This window comes from Aquarana catesbeiana, linkage group LG02 (genome assembly GCF_042186555.1).
Source record: "Aquarana catesbeiana isolate 2022-GZ linkage group LG02, ASM4218655v1, whole genome shotgun sequence".
Classification (NCBI taxonomy): domain Eukaryota; kingdom Metazoa; phylum Chordata; class Amphibia; order Anura; family Ranidae; genus Aquarana; species Aquarana catesbeiana.
The window spans coordinates 153,103,818-153,120,708 of record NC_133325.1 but is presented as its reverse complement, the minus strand read 5'-3'; the positions used below and the strand labels follow the sequence as shown (position 1 = coordinate 153,120,708).

The 16,891-nt window shown below is 39.9% G+C and overlaps 1 protein-coding gene across 2 annotated transcripts in view; it reads left to right on the top strand.

Annotated features, from left to right (window-relative positions):
* The window catches only part of PPP1R1A (protein phosphatase 1 regulatory inhibitor subunit 1A), a 242,199-nt gene that overhangs the window by 218,207 nt on the left and 7,101 nt on the right, over positions 1-16,891 (top strand). For both annotated transcript variants that reach the window (XM_073613645.1, XM_073613644.1), the window contains 2 exons: positions 11,932-12,168; positions 13,238-13,356. In XM_073613645.1, the coding sequence (XP_073469746.1) occupies positions 11,932-12,168; positions 13,238-13,326 (326 nt within the window). In that variant the 3' untranslated portion in view covers positions 13,327-13,356. The remainder of the gene's footprint in view (positions 1-11,931; positions 12,169-13,237; positions 13,357-16,891) is intronic.

The following is a 16,891-nucleotide window of genomic DNA, read 5'->3' as shown; positions in this document are numbered from 1 at the left end:
ACCTATCAATATTGCTGTTATATCATGTTTGATATGGTGAGGTAATTTTAACCTTACTCTTTGCAAGCCAGCTTTTTACTTCAGTATTTTTCTAGCATATACGTCTATACTTCATGTAAATTTTAATACAATTAAACTTTATAACTTTTATACTATTGTTGTTTAAATCTATGTGCCTTTAAAGTCATATCTCTTTAAGGGGGAAACATTGTTTCCGTATGTGATAACTATGTGATAGCATGGGCAGGTGACTGGTGTACTCTTTATGGAGACATCAGAGGTCTATAATACCTCTAATGTCTCCCCTGCCCTCTAGTGCAGCTAATCAAGTACAGATTGTGCATGATTAGCTGCATCTATTGCTACAGTAGCTGAGGAATGACAGCTGTAAACAATGAAGTGATGTACAGGTAATACACAATGCTTCCAGGATCATTAGTCTCAAGGGAGATCAGAAAACAGATGTTCCCTGATCACCTCCTGCTCTGAAAGTTACTGCTATTTACCACGGTCCCAGGCTTCCCGGTGGAACTGGAGAGTCTAGGAACCTCCATGGCCAGCGGCAGAGGGGGAGGGGATGGCGGGATTGAAGGTGTGGCCCTTTTCACCACCCATATCACTTTTGATGAACAGACAATCATCGGTTAAAATAGATGGAGACTAGTTCTTACAGTCTAAAAAATGCCTAAAATATGACTCAAAAAATGCTCAAAAACACTTTATTTGAGGGTTTAGAGGCATTCTCACTGAGACCAAAAACACCCAAATCTGCCTCAAAAGTAGCTCATGTAGCTTTTGGAGGATTAGGCATCCAGCTACAGGTATGTGAGCATTTATTTATGAACGGCAACTATTTAATTACATGAGGTTTTGTTTGTTGAGAGTTTTGGCGCCTCAAACTACAAACCGCCCAGGCATGAATGGCTCTTTACTGCATTCCTGTCACCAAGCAAAGCTGAACTTTAAGCTTTAAAACTTTAAAGCTTGTTTTCACAGAGTCTTTCAGCATCTGAATTAGTTTTATAGTGTTTTGTTAACTCTACTCTGGCCATCTTGAATAATTATCTGTAGTTTCAAATTCAGAAGTGTACCAGTTTGCAAAACAAAGAGACACCCTACTGCACAGATCACAAGCCTTCTGCTGGGGCCCTGAGCACTTATAATCTTACTTTCAAGGAACAACTGCCTGGCAAGAGATTGTACTTACTGGGTTCACACATGTGCAGGCACAGGTTTGTGCCTGGGGTCTGGTGCATGTCTGTTCACCAGTTCAGGCGTGATTCAGGTCCGAATTTATGCCCGAATTCGCACCTGAACCGTACCCAAACACGCACCGCCCCCCTTTTCAATCCAGACCGCGGCTGCCCCAAACATGTTTGAACCGGCTCCATTGAGAGACTGTCACACTTGTCTGTCATGCGAATTGGATGCGGAGAAACGCGCATCCAATTCGCATATGTGTGAAGTGCAATCATACATATTTACATACACGAGCAATAAGGAATACAGGGCTCAATTCACTAACTTTTATTGTATGCAATATTTGTGCTTTATACAAAGTATTATATGTGATATGTAAAGTACAAATTTACTACAGTTTAAATGTCGCTCTTGTGGTAAATATCGCAAATGGGTTAATTACCTGTGGTAACTATAGCAAACAATTGCGATGTTACATTAAAGTCAATTCACAAAAAAAAAAAAAAGTTGAAACATTCAGCAACAGTATTCCTACCACTAGTGGCAGCTCCAGCTTAGGGACGCTGGATAGTGACTTCTTTTATGGTTCAATTTTTCATCATCAATGCTCATCAAGGTACAAAACTGGTAGGCTTTAGTATAGCATAAGGTCAAGGCTAAGAAAAAACATCAGAAGGTAAAACTCAGAGGTAGGAACGCCATTATACATCAACAATGTAATCAACAGAAGATATCAAAGTTTTTTTTAGCACAGAGCAATACCCAGGATGGCTAGGATCAGATTGAGAAGTGCAATATAAAGAGGGATAAGACTGGCAGCAGGCAATGAGTTATGGTGGCAGTTGCAGTGATTGTCGGAGCCTGGTCATGATATTGGAAGGTTACTGTGTTTTTTTTCTTCTTGGTGGAAGTTATAGCCTCACTCCTAGTGCTGGAATTTTCTTTGAGAAATGGTATATAAGTATTTGCCCTTTAAGGCTACAAAGGCTTATTAAGTCATCATATTCACCCTCTGTTCGCTGTCATGGTGTAGACTGGCAGACACATGCAAAAATGCAGCATTTAAATAAATGGCAATAATTAAAATAGCTCATTAATATAACATAGAACCAATCAGTACATTTCAAGTTAATTACTTGTTTGTTCTTTTTTTCCCCATAGAATAATGACCTTGAATGTTCTAGCTTTAGTTCAATATCTTGTAAACTTTTCTTTGTATTTTTTTTTTTTTAAATCACCAAAGAATATTTTCATTTAAATAAAAAGTATATTAAAATAGTCACTTGTGATTATGTCATTAACTAAACAGTAATTAACATTCTTCATTTTCATATATTCATTCCATGCAGATTAATGTTGGTAAACATTTTTGACTGACATCTATGGAAGTGAAATTAAATACTGTATAGTATTGAAGTATTGCAGAGATTTATTCTCAATAGCTAATACTTTGTTGCTTTGCAGTTTACTAACAGGGAGGTTGTACAACTTAGTCCATTTATTTTTGAAATTTTGTAGGGTTCAAATATATGCGAATTGGGAATGTTTTTAACTGCATCCAATTTGCATAACGTGAGTGTGACCGGCTTTCAAAAGCCGATTCACACATGTCCAGGGAAGTTGCATTGCAGTTTTGAAAAGGGTCCTGTACATTTTTGGGTCCAGTTCAGGTGCGAATTCAGGGAAAAATTTGTACCTGAATTGCACCAGATTCAAACGGCTGAATTTGTACATTGGCCAGCCCATTCAAATGACTGAGCTACCCTTCAGCAAGGCAAGGTAAAGCATAGCATAACATAACAAGCATTAATTACATTTATCAGAAATGAAGCATAATTTTGCAATTTGGTGTAAGGTAAAAAGCATCTTAAATAACAATTCATTTTAAAAATGTTGTTCATGACTATACATTATAATAGGAAAAGATAAAAAAATCTCATTGTGATGGATCAGGATAAGGAACATGATTAGCATGCTCGTCATTTGGCAGAATAATTGATTTTTCTTCATCTCATGTTGTGCCGATGTCTCAGAATTACTGCAGAGTTTGTAGAGCATGGTAGTACAGTGTTTATTAGCAGATTTTAGATTCTACCAAAGTCTGCATTGCAAACCTCCCTCAATGTTTGTAGGTACTTTGGGCTCCTTCTATATTATAAAAACTTACCAATAGATTATGTGTAAATTCCCCCTAAATCATACATTAGTGCTTGTGTGCTTGGCATATAAAAAGAAGAATTTTAGGATCACACGTACTTATTCCCCAAGCAGATCTGTATTTTGCAGACTGGCAAGTTCCCACTATTGAGTTGCACCTCTTAAAGGCACGTTTAGATTTTGTCTGCTGTAAGCAGCTAACTGTCTTTTATTGCCATGACATAAAATTCAGGATATGCGTAAAATAAATTTTATTGATTCCACAGTTCTGTTTTTCCAGTCTTTCTCCTTTATCTGTTTTGTGTCCATCCACAAGATACCTATTGCAATGAAAACAGGTTCAGCAATCATATTGCTACATGGAAAAGCTAGAATGGCCTGCACTGTTTTCAGTCAATGAGATAGCTTGGTGTTCTTTATACTATATATTCAAGCAGTATTAAACACATTTTTTTTAATATATTACAGTTTGCCAATACTTAAATGTGGTTGCTGTATTAGTTTTCTCTTTTGGATTTTTTTTCCTTTATTTTCACCTGGTTTCACCTGTCCAGAAACACACTTAGGGGTTGATTTACTAAAGACAAATAGACTGTGCACTCTGCAAGTGCAGGTACTCCAGAGTTTAGTAAATGAGGTGAATACCCAATCACATGCAAGGGAAATTAAAAAAACACATTTTTGCTTGTACATGATTGGATGATGAAATCAGCAGAGCTCCACCTCATTCACTAAGCTCTGGGGCAACTGCACTTGCAAAGTGCATAGGCTTTTTGCCTTTAGTAAATCAATCCCTTTCTGTCTTATGGTGGCTCCTGTGGAGCTCCTAAAGGAGCAATGGAGCCACTCTTGGACAGCAGCACTGTCTATCGAGGGTAGCGTTGGTCAGACTAGTAGATTTACGTGGAATTTACATAAGCGACTAAGCAAATAAAGCCTAATGTCATCTAACACATTTTAACCAGTTACAGAGTTTTTGTTTTTCTTTTGGGATTTAGGTTTTACCCCTATGAATAAAAGTTGACCATTGTAAGCACCCCTGTCAGAGTTAAATGGTTTGTCTCAAACCCCTTAACTGTCACTTTTGCTGCACACCTTGGTCTGTTAAAGTGGAACTAAAGTCTGCAATAATTACCTTTGCTTCAACAATCCAATACCCACATGGTCCCTCGCTGGTGTCGGCATTTCCTCCCTGGCTTCTTCTAGGTGCTAGTCATTGCATGTCTCTTCTACAATAAAGAGCCTGCCTGCTCACGGTTGTTTCATTTTAGATTTAAGTTCCAGTTGAAAAGTAACAGCAGGATCACCAGATTTAAAAAGTTACAAGGTGACTAAAAAAACAAAAACAAAGACTTCTTTTATTAATGCTAGTGACAGACTGCATCATATCTGTCTTTTTTCATTTTGCCTTTGGGCCAATTTAAGGTACTAGAACAGGAAAGGTCACAAATGCTGCTGTCATTGCCATTTTGTATACAAATAAAACAATCTGACATGCAAGTGTTTGAAAGGGGACATGATGTCAAACCTGAATCATTTATCCTAGTGTACCAAAGCTGAGTCAAAATAAGCTAAAGTGGTTTTTCAAATCTTTGTTGACTTTGTAGCAAACAGTCTTTTCTTCTTCAGCTGATTTTGACTGTCCAGCATAAAGCTCTGGAATAATCAGTAAATTGCTGGATGTTTATGTAAATCCAATCTCTAAAATCACATCTAAGCTATAATAAATAAGCTTTAAAGAGAAACCCCCCACCCACCATCATTTACAATGAAGGAAATTGCTATCTTATGCACCATGGAGTTGCCATGGTGCTGCACATTTAATCAGTTATGACACCAGCCCTTGGGTTCGGTTGAAGGCACAAGCAACTGTGGCGGTATGGTTCACAGCATATCTTTTTTGGGAAACAGTTCAATCGATAGGTGTAGTGCTGCTTTAACATTAACATGTTATTGTAATTCCAAAAGCTGTTTTCAGTCTATTTATATCTGCAGCTTTCATTCAAATGTTATCTTTTTATCCTGCCATGAAGGTCCTTCCTGTTTTAAACCTTATAGCAGTGTGTGGAAAGAGCAATAGACTTATGCCCCATACACACGGTCGGATTTTCAGATGGAAAATGTATGATAGGACCTTGTTGTCGGAAATTCTGACCGTGTGTAGGCTCCATCACACATTTTCCATCGGATTTTCCGACACACAAAGTTTGAGAGCAGGATATAAAATTTTCCGACAACAAAATCCGTTGTCGGAAATTCCGATCATGTGTACACAAATCCGACGGACAAAGTGCCACGCATGCTCAGAATAAATAAAGAGATGAAAGCTATTGGCTACTGCCCCGTTTATAGTCCTGACGTACATGTTTTACGTCACCACGTTTAGAACGATCGGATTTTCCAACAACTTTGTGTGACCGTGTGTATGCAAGACAAGTTTGAGCCAACATCCGTCGGAAAAAATCCTAGGATTTCGTTGTCGGAATGTCCGAACAAAGTCCGACCGTGTGTACGGGGCAATAGGGGTTGATTTACTAAAACTGAAGATGCAAAAACGGCTGCAGCTCTGCATAGAAATCAATCAGCCTCCAGTTTTGTTTTGTTTTTTTGTTTTTTTTTTTGTCGAAGCTTATTTAAACAAGCTGAAGTTAGAAGCCGATTGGCTACCATGTACAGCTGCACCAGATTTTGCCTTCTCTAGTTGTAAAAAGTTACATATGTCTCCAATGATGGTTGTCCTCTCTTGGTAGCACAACTGTCCCCTTTGTAGCAGCCCTACATCGGGGTTATGATGGGATGTCAAGCACTGAAATTTCTTCCTATGTTGAGAAGTGTTAGTGAACTATGGCTATTGAGTACATATATTACACTGTCCTTCTTTCCTGTGCTTTCCTGAAGTGCGTACATTTGTGGATAGTTGTGGAAATGTCTTATAAGCTATTCTCAAACTGTCCAACTTTGCTCATTTAATGACATCTGTAAAGAGTAATGCTGTTTATGGTTGAACGCTATATGTTTTGTGCAACCTGTATATTCTTTAAGCAAAAAGGTAATTCAAAAAAACTCAACTTAGCTGCGATTGAGTCTCCTATACACTGAGGTACCCCTGGATATCCCAAGCTTGGTGTTGATGACCTTAAGGCATGTAATGCATTATTCAATAATCCCGACATAAGGCTAGAGCTGTTTAGGGCATTAACACAGTCACATGCAGCCTTGTTAGAGACTACCCACATACATTGCGCGGGCATGGTCCTCTGTGGTCACTATCAGGAAGTTGTTGCAGAGAAACAATGATGCGCAGCCAACACTCGAGCATGTGCATGCAGACAGGAATGGCTGGAAAAGCCTGGGGGTGAATAGCAGCACAAGATGAAAAAACGGAATTAGGAGGTTTTGTAATGGAAAAAAATGGCAATTGCTGATGATAGGCAGTTCTTTAAGCCAGTGGTCATCAACCCTGTCCTCAGGGCCCAATAACAGGCCAGGTTTGCAAGATAACTGAAAAACATCACAGGTGATATCATTTGCTGCTCAGTGATTGCAGTATTCTAGTCTGCATCTTCTCAAGGTAATACATATAACTCGGCCTGTTATTGGGCCCTGGGGACAGGATTGATGACCACTGCTTTAGGACACTAGATGTTCTGCAGGGTTTACTTTAGGTATATGGGAAAAAGGAACAAAGAAAATGAAACACTGTTAAAATTTTGGTATTCTGCAGATCATGTTATTGAAGTCCTAGATCAAAGTGGCAGTCTTTTTCCCTATACTGCAGAAAAAAGATGCTATCTTTCAATTTTACAGAGCATGTTTTCCTTTGAAAATATAATGTATTTCATTGGGGAAGCATTGGGCGTCTAATAGGTCACTGATGTTTTCATAAAGTGAACCTGTAACCTGCCCATGCTATCACACAGGGCAGTGTCTCTCAACCATAGGCGTGCGCACAGGGTGTGCCGGATGTGCCTAGGCAAATCCTAATTCGGTGGATCGCTCTCTATTTGTCTCCTGCAAACAGCTGAAAGTAGGCTTCTGCTCCTCTCCCTCGCACCAGCATTCAGCTGCTACAGGAGGAAAATATAGGGGATTGGTAGTAGTAAATGCTAACCCCTCTGCCCCTTATGTCCCTCTTGTTTCTGCTGGCCAGCCCCAGGTGTGCTCCCCTGGTCCCCCCCTCCCCCCACAGCTCTGCCAGCTTCCCTTCCTCTCCTCTTCCGCCAGCTGCTGTGAGGGATCGTTTCAGGATAGAGAGCAGGGAAGGGGCCAGCAAATATATCATTTTCTGGGTCCCTTCCTTCCTAAATGAACACAATGAGTGATCAGTACTACCATTCACTGTCTTCATTTATAACGGAAGCATAGTAAACTGTGTTGTTGTTGTGTGAAGGAACAGGAAGCATAGCACAGAACACTTCTCATTCATTCACTGTCCAGTGCAGCACGTGTGTTTGAGCTTTGGTGTGCACACCCTAATACAACAGACTGTGCACACCTATGTTCTCAACCTTTTTCCAGTCAGGGCACCCTTTAAAATTCTGCACAATCTGGAGGTACCCCATTCTAAAATATATAAAAGTAAACTAATAGTTTTACATAATGCAGCAACATAAACACACGTAGGACAACTAACATTAAATTTGGTGTTGTCACTCTTATTCTCTCATATTGGTCACTGGAAGTTCAACATGGCACCTCATGGCAAAGAACTCTCTGAGGATCTGAAAAAAAGAATTGTTGCTCTACATAAAGATGACCTAGGCTATAAGACGATTGCCAAGACCCTGAAACTGAGCTGCAGCACGGTAGCCAAGACCATACAGTGGTTTAACAGGACAGGTTCCTTCCACTCAGAACAAGCCTCGCCATGGTCGACTAAAGAGTGCACATGCTCAGTGTCATATCCAGAGGTTGTGTTTGGGAAATAGATGTATGAGTGCTGCCAGCATTGCTGCAGAGGTTGAAGGGGTGGGGGGGGGTCAGCCTGTCAGTGCTCAGACCATATGCTGCACACTGCATCAAATTGGTCTGCATGGCTGTCATCCCAGAAGGAAGCCTCTTCTAAAGATGATGCACTAGAAAGCCCGCAAACAGTTTGCTGAAGACAAGCAGACTATGGACATAGATTACTGGAACCATGTCCTGTGGTCTGATGATAGATACAGATCAAGATAAACTTATTTGGTTCAGATGGTGTCAAGCGTGTGTGGCGGCAACCAGGTGAGGAGTACAAAGACAAAGTGCCTACAGTCAAGCATGGTGGTGGGATTGTCATGGTCTGTGGCTTCATGAGTGCTGCTGGGAGATACAGTTCATTGAGGGAACCATGAATGCCAATATGTACTGTGACATACTGAAGCAGAGCATGATCACCTCCCTTCGGAGACTGGACCGCAGGGCAGTATGCCAATATGATAACGACCCCAAACACACCTCTAAGATGACCACTGCCTTGCTAAAGAAGCTGAGGGTAAAGGTGATGGACTGGCCAAGCATGTCTGCAGACCTAAACCCTACTGAGCATCTGTGGGGCATCCTCAAACAGAAGGTGGAGGAGCGCAAGGTCTCTAACATCCACCAGCTCCGAGATGTCATCATGGAGGAGTGGAAGAGGACTCCAGTGGCAACCTGTGAAGCTCTGGTGAACTCCATGCCCAAGAGGGTTAAAGCAGTGCTGAAAAATAATGGTGGCCACACAAAATATTGACACTTTGGAACCAATTTGGAAATTTTCACTTAGGGGTGTACTCACTTTTGTTGCCAGCGGTTTAGACATTAATGGCTGTGTTGAGTTATTTTAAGGGGACAGCAAATTTGTACAAGCTGTACACTCACTACTTTACATTGTAGCAAAGTGTAATTTCTTCAGTCTTGTCACTTAAAAAGATATAATAAAATATTTACAAAAATGTGAGGGGTGTACTCACTTTTGTGAGATACTATATATACAGTATATCTACACTATATTATCAAAACTATTGGGATGACTGCCTTTACATGCCCATGAACTTTAATGGCATCCCAGTCTTAGTCCATAGGGTTCAATATTGAGTTGGTCCACCTTTTGCAGCTATAACAGCTTCAACTCTTCTGGGAAGGCTGTTCACAAGGTTTAGGAGTGTGTCTATGGGAATGTTTGACCATTCTTCCAGAAGTGCATTTGTGAGGTCAGGTACTGATGTGGACGAGAAGGCCAGGCTCACAGTCTCCGCTCTAATTCATCCCAAAGGTGTTCTGTCGGGTTGAATTCAAGACTCTGTGCAGACCAGTCCAGTTCCTCCACTCCAAACTCGCTCAGCCATGTTTTTATGGACCTTGCTTTGTGCATTGGTGCGTCAGTCATGTTGGAGCAGGAAGGGACCATCCCCAAACTGTTCCCACAAAGTTGGGAGCATGAAATTCTCCATAATGCTTTGGTATGCGGATTCCTTAAGAGTTTGTTTCACTAGAACTAAGGGGCCAAGCCCAACCCCTGAAAAAACAATCCCACACCATAATCCCCCCTCCACCAAATGATTTGGACCAGTGCACCAAGCTAGCATACCAAGACATTTTGGGCAATTTCATGCTCTCAACTTTGTGGGAACAGTTTGGGGATGGCCCCTTCCTGTTCCAACATGACTGCGCACCAATGCACAAAGCAAGGTCCATAAAGTCATGGATGAGCGAGTTTGGGGTGGACTTGACTGGCCTGCACAAAGTCCTGAATTCAACCCAATAGAATACCTTTGGGATGAATTAGAGCGGAGACTGCGAGCCAGGTCTTCTCATCCAACATCAGTGCCTGACCTCACAAATGCGCTTCTGGAAAAATGGTCAAACATTCCCATAGACACACTCCTAAACATTGTGAGCAGCCTTCCCAGAAGTGTTGAAGCAGTTATAGCTGCAAAGGGTGGGCCAACTCAGTATTGAACCCATGGACTAAGACTGGGATGCCATTAAAGTTATTGTGCAAATAAATTTTGGTATTATAGTGTATATTGCATTGTAAGTTCCTAGGGATTAATGTGAATGTACAATATATATCTAAAATACCTGCATATATATAGTTACATAGTTAGTCTCGTTAAAATAAGACACAAGTGCATCTAGTTCAACCAATAAAAGGGAAGAAAAAAACAACACTATACATACAATCCTATACCCACAGTTAATCCAGAGGAAGGCAAAAAAAAAAAAAAAACCAGCAAAGCATGATCCAATTTGTTCCAGCAGGGGAAAAAAAATCCTATCTTATCCCTCAGGAGGCAATGGGATATTCCCTGGATCAACTTTGCCTATAAATATTTGTATCCAGTTATAATATGTGCATTTAGGAAAGAATCCAGGCATTTGTTTAAGTAATCTACTGAGCTGGACAGAACCAGCTCTTGAGGGAGTCTATTCTACATTTTCACAGCTTTTACTGTGAAGAAGCCTTTCCGTATTTGGAGATGAATATATATATATATATATATTATGACGTTTTCATTTGCATTCACAGCATAAGCAATGAGTGCAATGTCATTCGATATATTTAGTGATCACCAAACCAATGAATAAGTCGTTATTGTGCTAATTTGCACTTTTGTCAGGCCAACTTAAACTTATCTGAATATTACACTAACAATTTATCAAACCTTTGTTTTTCACAATGTAACATCAAAAGAGTTATTTATTTATTTATTTATTTTAGGTACTTATATAGCGCCGTCAGTTTACGCAGCGCTTCACATATACATTGTACATTCACAGGTATAACTATAGCTCTACTTGAAAAAAAAATGCATGCATCCCATTCTGCTACGTTAAAAAAAATCACATTAATGACATATCATTTTAATCAGCAGATTTTTATTGATTTTATTTTGCATGTAGATATATATAAATTTGTATGTAACTATATGGGATTGTGCATATTACATAAGCACTGTGTGTGACAAAAATCACCGGAAGATGCTTTTTTTTTCTGATCTTTTAAATGTATATTCCCAATAACAGCCAAGAAAAAAATATATGCGTCCAAATCTTCTTCCAAATTAAAACCCTCTCTGTCCCTCAGAAAATGATGTGTAATTTATTAGGGAAGACTAGAAGCAACATAATGTGCCGAACTGAGACTTTGCCAAAAATAAAAAAACCTCTGGAACTCGAGGGGATTTAGGGAGAAGAAGGTCTACAGACTTAAGCGGTTAAGGGGGAGACGGTTCCAGATCCAAGACCTGGGGCACCTGACAGGGGACTAGCTGTATATAGCTCCGGTGTCTGCAAATTCTACCGGATAAATGTAGTACAAGTTTAAACATTTCCATGTAGTTTAGCTCTCAGCATGCATGCCTCCTCTATTATGCAGCTTTGACATACTTGCGAAAGGCAAAGAATCATTTAACATTTAGGTCAACGATATTCTTAAATAATTAACATTCGTCTTCTTAGTTAAATATGTTTGAATATAGTGACATCTAGTGGTAATTTGAGAAACTAGTGAGTAGTGATCACACGCCCTACAAACATTGTTTGCCTGTGATCATACATGAAGTTTTTTTTGGCCTTGTTGTTACATTTTGTCTGACCATTACTCTTCCTTTTCAGAACTGCAGCTATTAGCAGATCATCACTTTTGTAAACAAGGCTCGGAAGATGAAAGTACCCCACAGAGCCAGAACAGCGTGGCTAACAGGCCCAACTTGGGGTGTTGTTGCCATGGTAACACAGCTCCGATTCACGCGTCTCAGCAGATGAGCTCATGTCGCTGTTTTATGCAGGATGGCCAACAAGAGAATAACTCACCGGGGAGGCAGCAGGATAGTCAGCTAGACTCTTCAGAAGGTAAAGTATACCGATCTTTTCTCTGCATAGCAGGCTTTCAAATGCCAATAAACGCCACATGTAGTTGCAAATGTTTTGTGAATATAAAATTACAGTAGTTTCATTTTGATTAATATTTGAAATAATAATTATAAACATTTATTCTCAGTTTGCTTTAAAAAAAAAAAAAAGATACAACATTTCTAAAGTTCTCATTTACACTTGCTTTGGCTTCAACACCCAATAACGGCTAGTTTACACTTGCTTCAAAACAAGGCTTTGAACAGGCTTTGTTAAAGCTCTCTGAACCCTAGTCAAAGCCCCTGTCACTAAATAAAATGGTTAGCTTACAGTCCCGTTTACACTTTGCTTTTGCTTTGCTTCAAAAAGTATACCCCATGTAGCTTTAGTGGTGCTTCAAAGCGTCTTCAAAGCCTCCAAAGAAGTCTATGGCAAAGCTCGTTTGAAGCTCCACCAAAGCCTCATCGAAGCTTTACCGAAGCCCCACCAAAGCCTCATCGAAGCTCCAGCAAAGCCTCATTGAAGCCCCACTGAAGCCTCATTGAAGCCTCATTGAAGCCTCATGCACAATTCCGAAGCCAGCCTGCGGCCATATTTTTACGGGCAGCTGCCATCCATAACGGACAGCTGGTAAATTGGACGATTTTTACAAACTGTCTGTTAATGTGCAAACAGTTAGCAACCCTGGTGTGGGTCATGGTAATGGCAAGAAATATACCACTAAATTTAAAAAAAAATGTTTTTACTATTTTGGGCCAGTTTTGCTTTGATAAAAAAGAAATTAGGAGATATCTATTATCAGCATTTTTCCTACATTACATCACACCTTCTGATATTTTTGTTGAATAAATGATTTAAAAGCCACATTCTCTTTATTCAAGTATATATTACCTTTATTTGTAGGGACTGTTTGTATAAGGTTCTAAAGTTTGCCTGTTTAAATGTGTTGAAAAACAGGTCTACCTACTTTCAAATGACTATGTTGAGCGGGTAACTAACTAATTTCTATAATAAAATATTGTATGCTTATCCAGAGGACTGAAATCATGTGCATTCTCTTTATTTTTAGGAATATCTGCAAGGCTATCAAGTACAGACATAAAAGAGTCAAGAGAGAAAAAGCACAGCAGCTGCATAACCTTTCTAGAAGACAAATAGGTCCCAAAACAAAAGAAGATTAAAGATTTAGTAAGTGTTTCTACATAGAAATGATCATAAAACTGTTTATTTCTAAAGCTTTAAAAGGGCACACATTCATGCAGCTATAAATTAATAAAAAATATATGATTTTTTAAATGCAGTTAGTGTAAGTACATGAATTTGGCTTAGTATCAGCCTATTATAATCCCTAGTAATGTAGAACCAAAGCCTAAAGGCTAGTACACACCATTAGTTTTTTTTTTTTTTTTCATTCAACCCAGCAGGCTGAACAAAAAAAAAACTGACAGCTCTGGTCAGAGCCGCTGTACTAACTATCTGATGTTAGTACAGCGATCTCCCTGGCTGAGCTGTTGTGTTCTGGAGGTTCACCCCCCCCCACCCCTCACCACCATTGGCTGAGAGCGCTGATTGGGAGCCAGTCAGCTGTTGGTTTTCCAGCATGTATGTCCAACAGAAGAAGGCCTGCTGCCATACACGCGGCCTGAATGTCGGACGTTTTTTATTGAACCGGCTGATGTCACCAGACGTTTGGCCAATTTGTACTAGACAGGAGAAGAGATGAGAATAAGGCATGAGATCATTAATCTGTCACTACTCTTTCACTGTCTAATCATAGGCTGGGGACTGGTAGTTGACCAGCAACAGAGAAAAGTTAGGTCACTCTGTCTAATGTCTAAAACTTCAGACTGGATAGAAAGTATTCAAATTATCTGGCAGGTAAAATATATTTTTTTCTACTATGATTTGCTATAATCTTAACCTTTCCCATTCTGGAATGGACACACTTTTCCTAGTAAAATATAAAATAAAAGAAAACTGTTTTCACAATATTGGGCAGGACAAACATACTACAACATGTTGGTTAGCTAGCTCTGTTCTCTCTGTTGGAAGTTACCTAAATGTGAGGTGATACCACTGAGGTTGTTGTCAGACCTAGCTTGCCATTGTCTTTTATTTCGACTCACTGGACACATAAAAACAGGATTTGATATTTCTAAATTAAAAAAAGCAGCATTAAGAGCTCTAGGCAAATTGATAAAGGCTCAGCTGAGAAAGTGTCTTAGTGTTCAGTATATGCAGGAGAGAAGTGCAGTGGGCGTGACGGGGCAGTGTGTGTAGGAGCAGTGCGGAGGGCAGCACACAATGGGGTCAAATCTCTAAATTCCACATGCGATATGAAGGTCACATGACATCAAATGAGATAAGAGAGTCAATTAATCAAAGTAAAAATATAGAATGTAAGGTAAACACCGCAAAAAAAAAAAAAAAGACTCATTAACCACCCCCCCTTCATGACCAGGCCATTTTTTTGCCATACGGCACTGCATTACTTTAACTGACAATTGCGCTGTCATGCAACTCTGTACCCAGATAACCTTTATTTAATTTTTTTCTAACAAATAGAGCTTTTGGTGGTATTTGAGCACCACTGAGTTTTTATTTTTTGTGCTATAAACAAAAAAAAAACAACAATTTTGAAATAAAAACAAACTTTTTTTTTTTTTTTGCGATAAAACATACCCAATAAGATTATTGAAAAAAAATCTTAGGTTCTTCTTCAATTCAGGCCAATATGTATGCTGCTACATATTTTTGGTAAAAGAAAAACCCAAAAAGCGTATTTTGATTTCTTTGTGCAAAACTTATAGCCTCTACAAACTATGGTATACTATATATACAGAGTTTTTTTTTTTTTAAATGCTAGTAATGGTGGCAATCAGTGACTTATAGTGGAACTGTGATATTGCAGCGGACAGTCAGACACTAACTGACACTTTCGACACTTTGTGGCAACCAGTGACACTAATACAGTGATCAGTGCTAGAAAAAAAATGCGGTGTCACTCTACTAATGACACTGGCTGGGAAGGGGGTTAAACATCTAGGGTGATCAAGGGGTTAAATGTGCGCCTTACCAGTGTTTGTGTGTACGATGTGTGGTGCTCTTACTAAGGGTTGTGGTGTTTTTTTTATTCCCTCTTCCCCCATCAGAACAGAGATCTGTCTTGTTTACATAAGTAGAGCCCTGTTTTGTGTCTCTGCCCGACAATCGGCGGGGGCCGGCGGACATCCAGTGCCCGGCACCCACAGATTGGCTTCTGCTGTGAGTAATCACGGCAGAAGTGGCCTGCCAGCAGAAGTGCAGAATCACACATACATCTGTGATTCTGCACAGGAGGGCCTTAACTGGTTAAAGTCAATTCACTAAAGAACACATTTGTTATTTATCACCTGGCAGTTGATAATTTTACAAAACAACAATGAGGAGAACCCTGCACTGGCCAGTAAGTATCAGTGTGAAAATGTTCTGCCCTAACCTCTGGAATGGAAATAAATTGTAACTTTTCACCAGCGAGAGATGTTTCTGTGAGTGAAAGCACACTAGAATGTTTTTACAGTTTCATAATATTTCTGTGTGAATTTATTTATTGAACTATCTTCCTCTGGTGCAGTGTTAGCATAAAAAAAAAAAGAAACAACGTCAAAAATAAAGCTAAATTTAAGTAATAAACATCGCTAAACATAAGTAACGCATTCGGTAAATAATGCATGTTTTTAAGTGAATTGACTACTTTTGAAATAAATACCTCTTTTTTTTAACTTTTTAACTTTTTAATTTTTATTAAATTGACCCCAGTATGTGTAGAAGCAGTGCAGAGGGTATGAAAGGGGGCAGTATGTTTAGGAGCAGTGCGAAGGGTATGACAGCAGATAGTATGTGCCGGAGAGGAGTGTGATTGGTATGACAGGGGCAGTATGTGTAGGAACAGTGCAAAGGGTATGACAATATACAATATTTGCAGGAGAGGAATGTGATGGGTATGATGGGGACAGTATGTGTAGGAGCAGTGCGGAGGGTATGACATCAGGTAGTATATGCCGGAGGAGTGCGATGGATATGACAGGGGCAGTATGTTTAGGAACAGTGCGAAGGGTACAACAATATACAATATTTGCAGGAGAGCAGTGCAGTGGGTATGACAGGGGCAGTATGTGTAGGAGCAGTGCAGAGAGTATGACAGGAGCAGTATGTATAGCAGCAGTGAGGAGGGTATGGCAACAAACAAAATGTGCAGGGGAGGAGTGCAATGGGTATGACAGGGGCAGTATGTTTAGGAGCAGTGACGAGGGTATGACAGTAGACAATATGTGCAGGAGAGGATTGTGATGGGTATGACAGGGGGCAATATGTGTACCAGCAGTGTGGAGGGTATGACAGCAGACAGTATGTGCAGTAGAGGAGTGCAATGGGTATAACAGGGTGCAGTATGTGTAGGAGTAGAGATGGGCCGAACACCCCCCTTTTTGTTTTGCAGCAGAACTCCCGAACAGGGGAAAAGTTCTGCCCGAAACAGCGAACTCCATTGAAGTCTATGGGAGCCGAATATGAGAAATCCAAAGTGCTCATTTTGAAGGCTTATATGCCATACATAGCCATTTAGATCTGACAAAGAAGCGGATGCTTTGAAACGTTATCTCCATGTTCTGACGTCACTTCTGATGCAACTCGAATGTGTTCCATGCTGGTTCCTAGGAGACAAGATGGATGTCAGGCCGGTTGT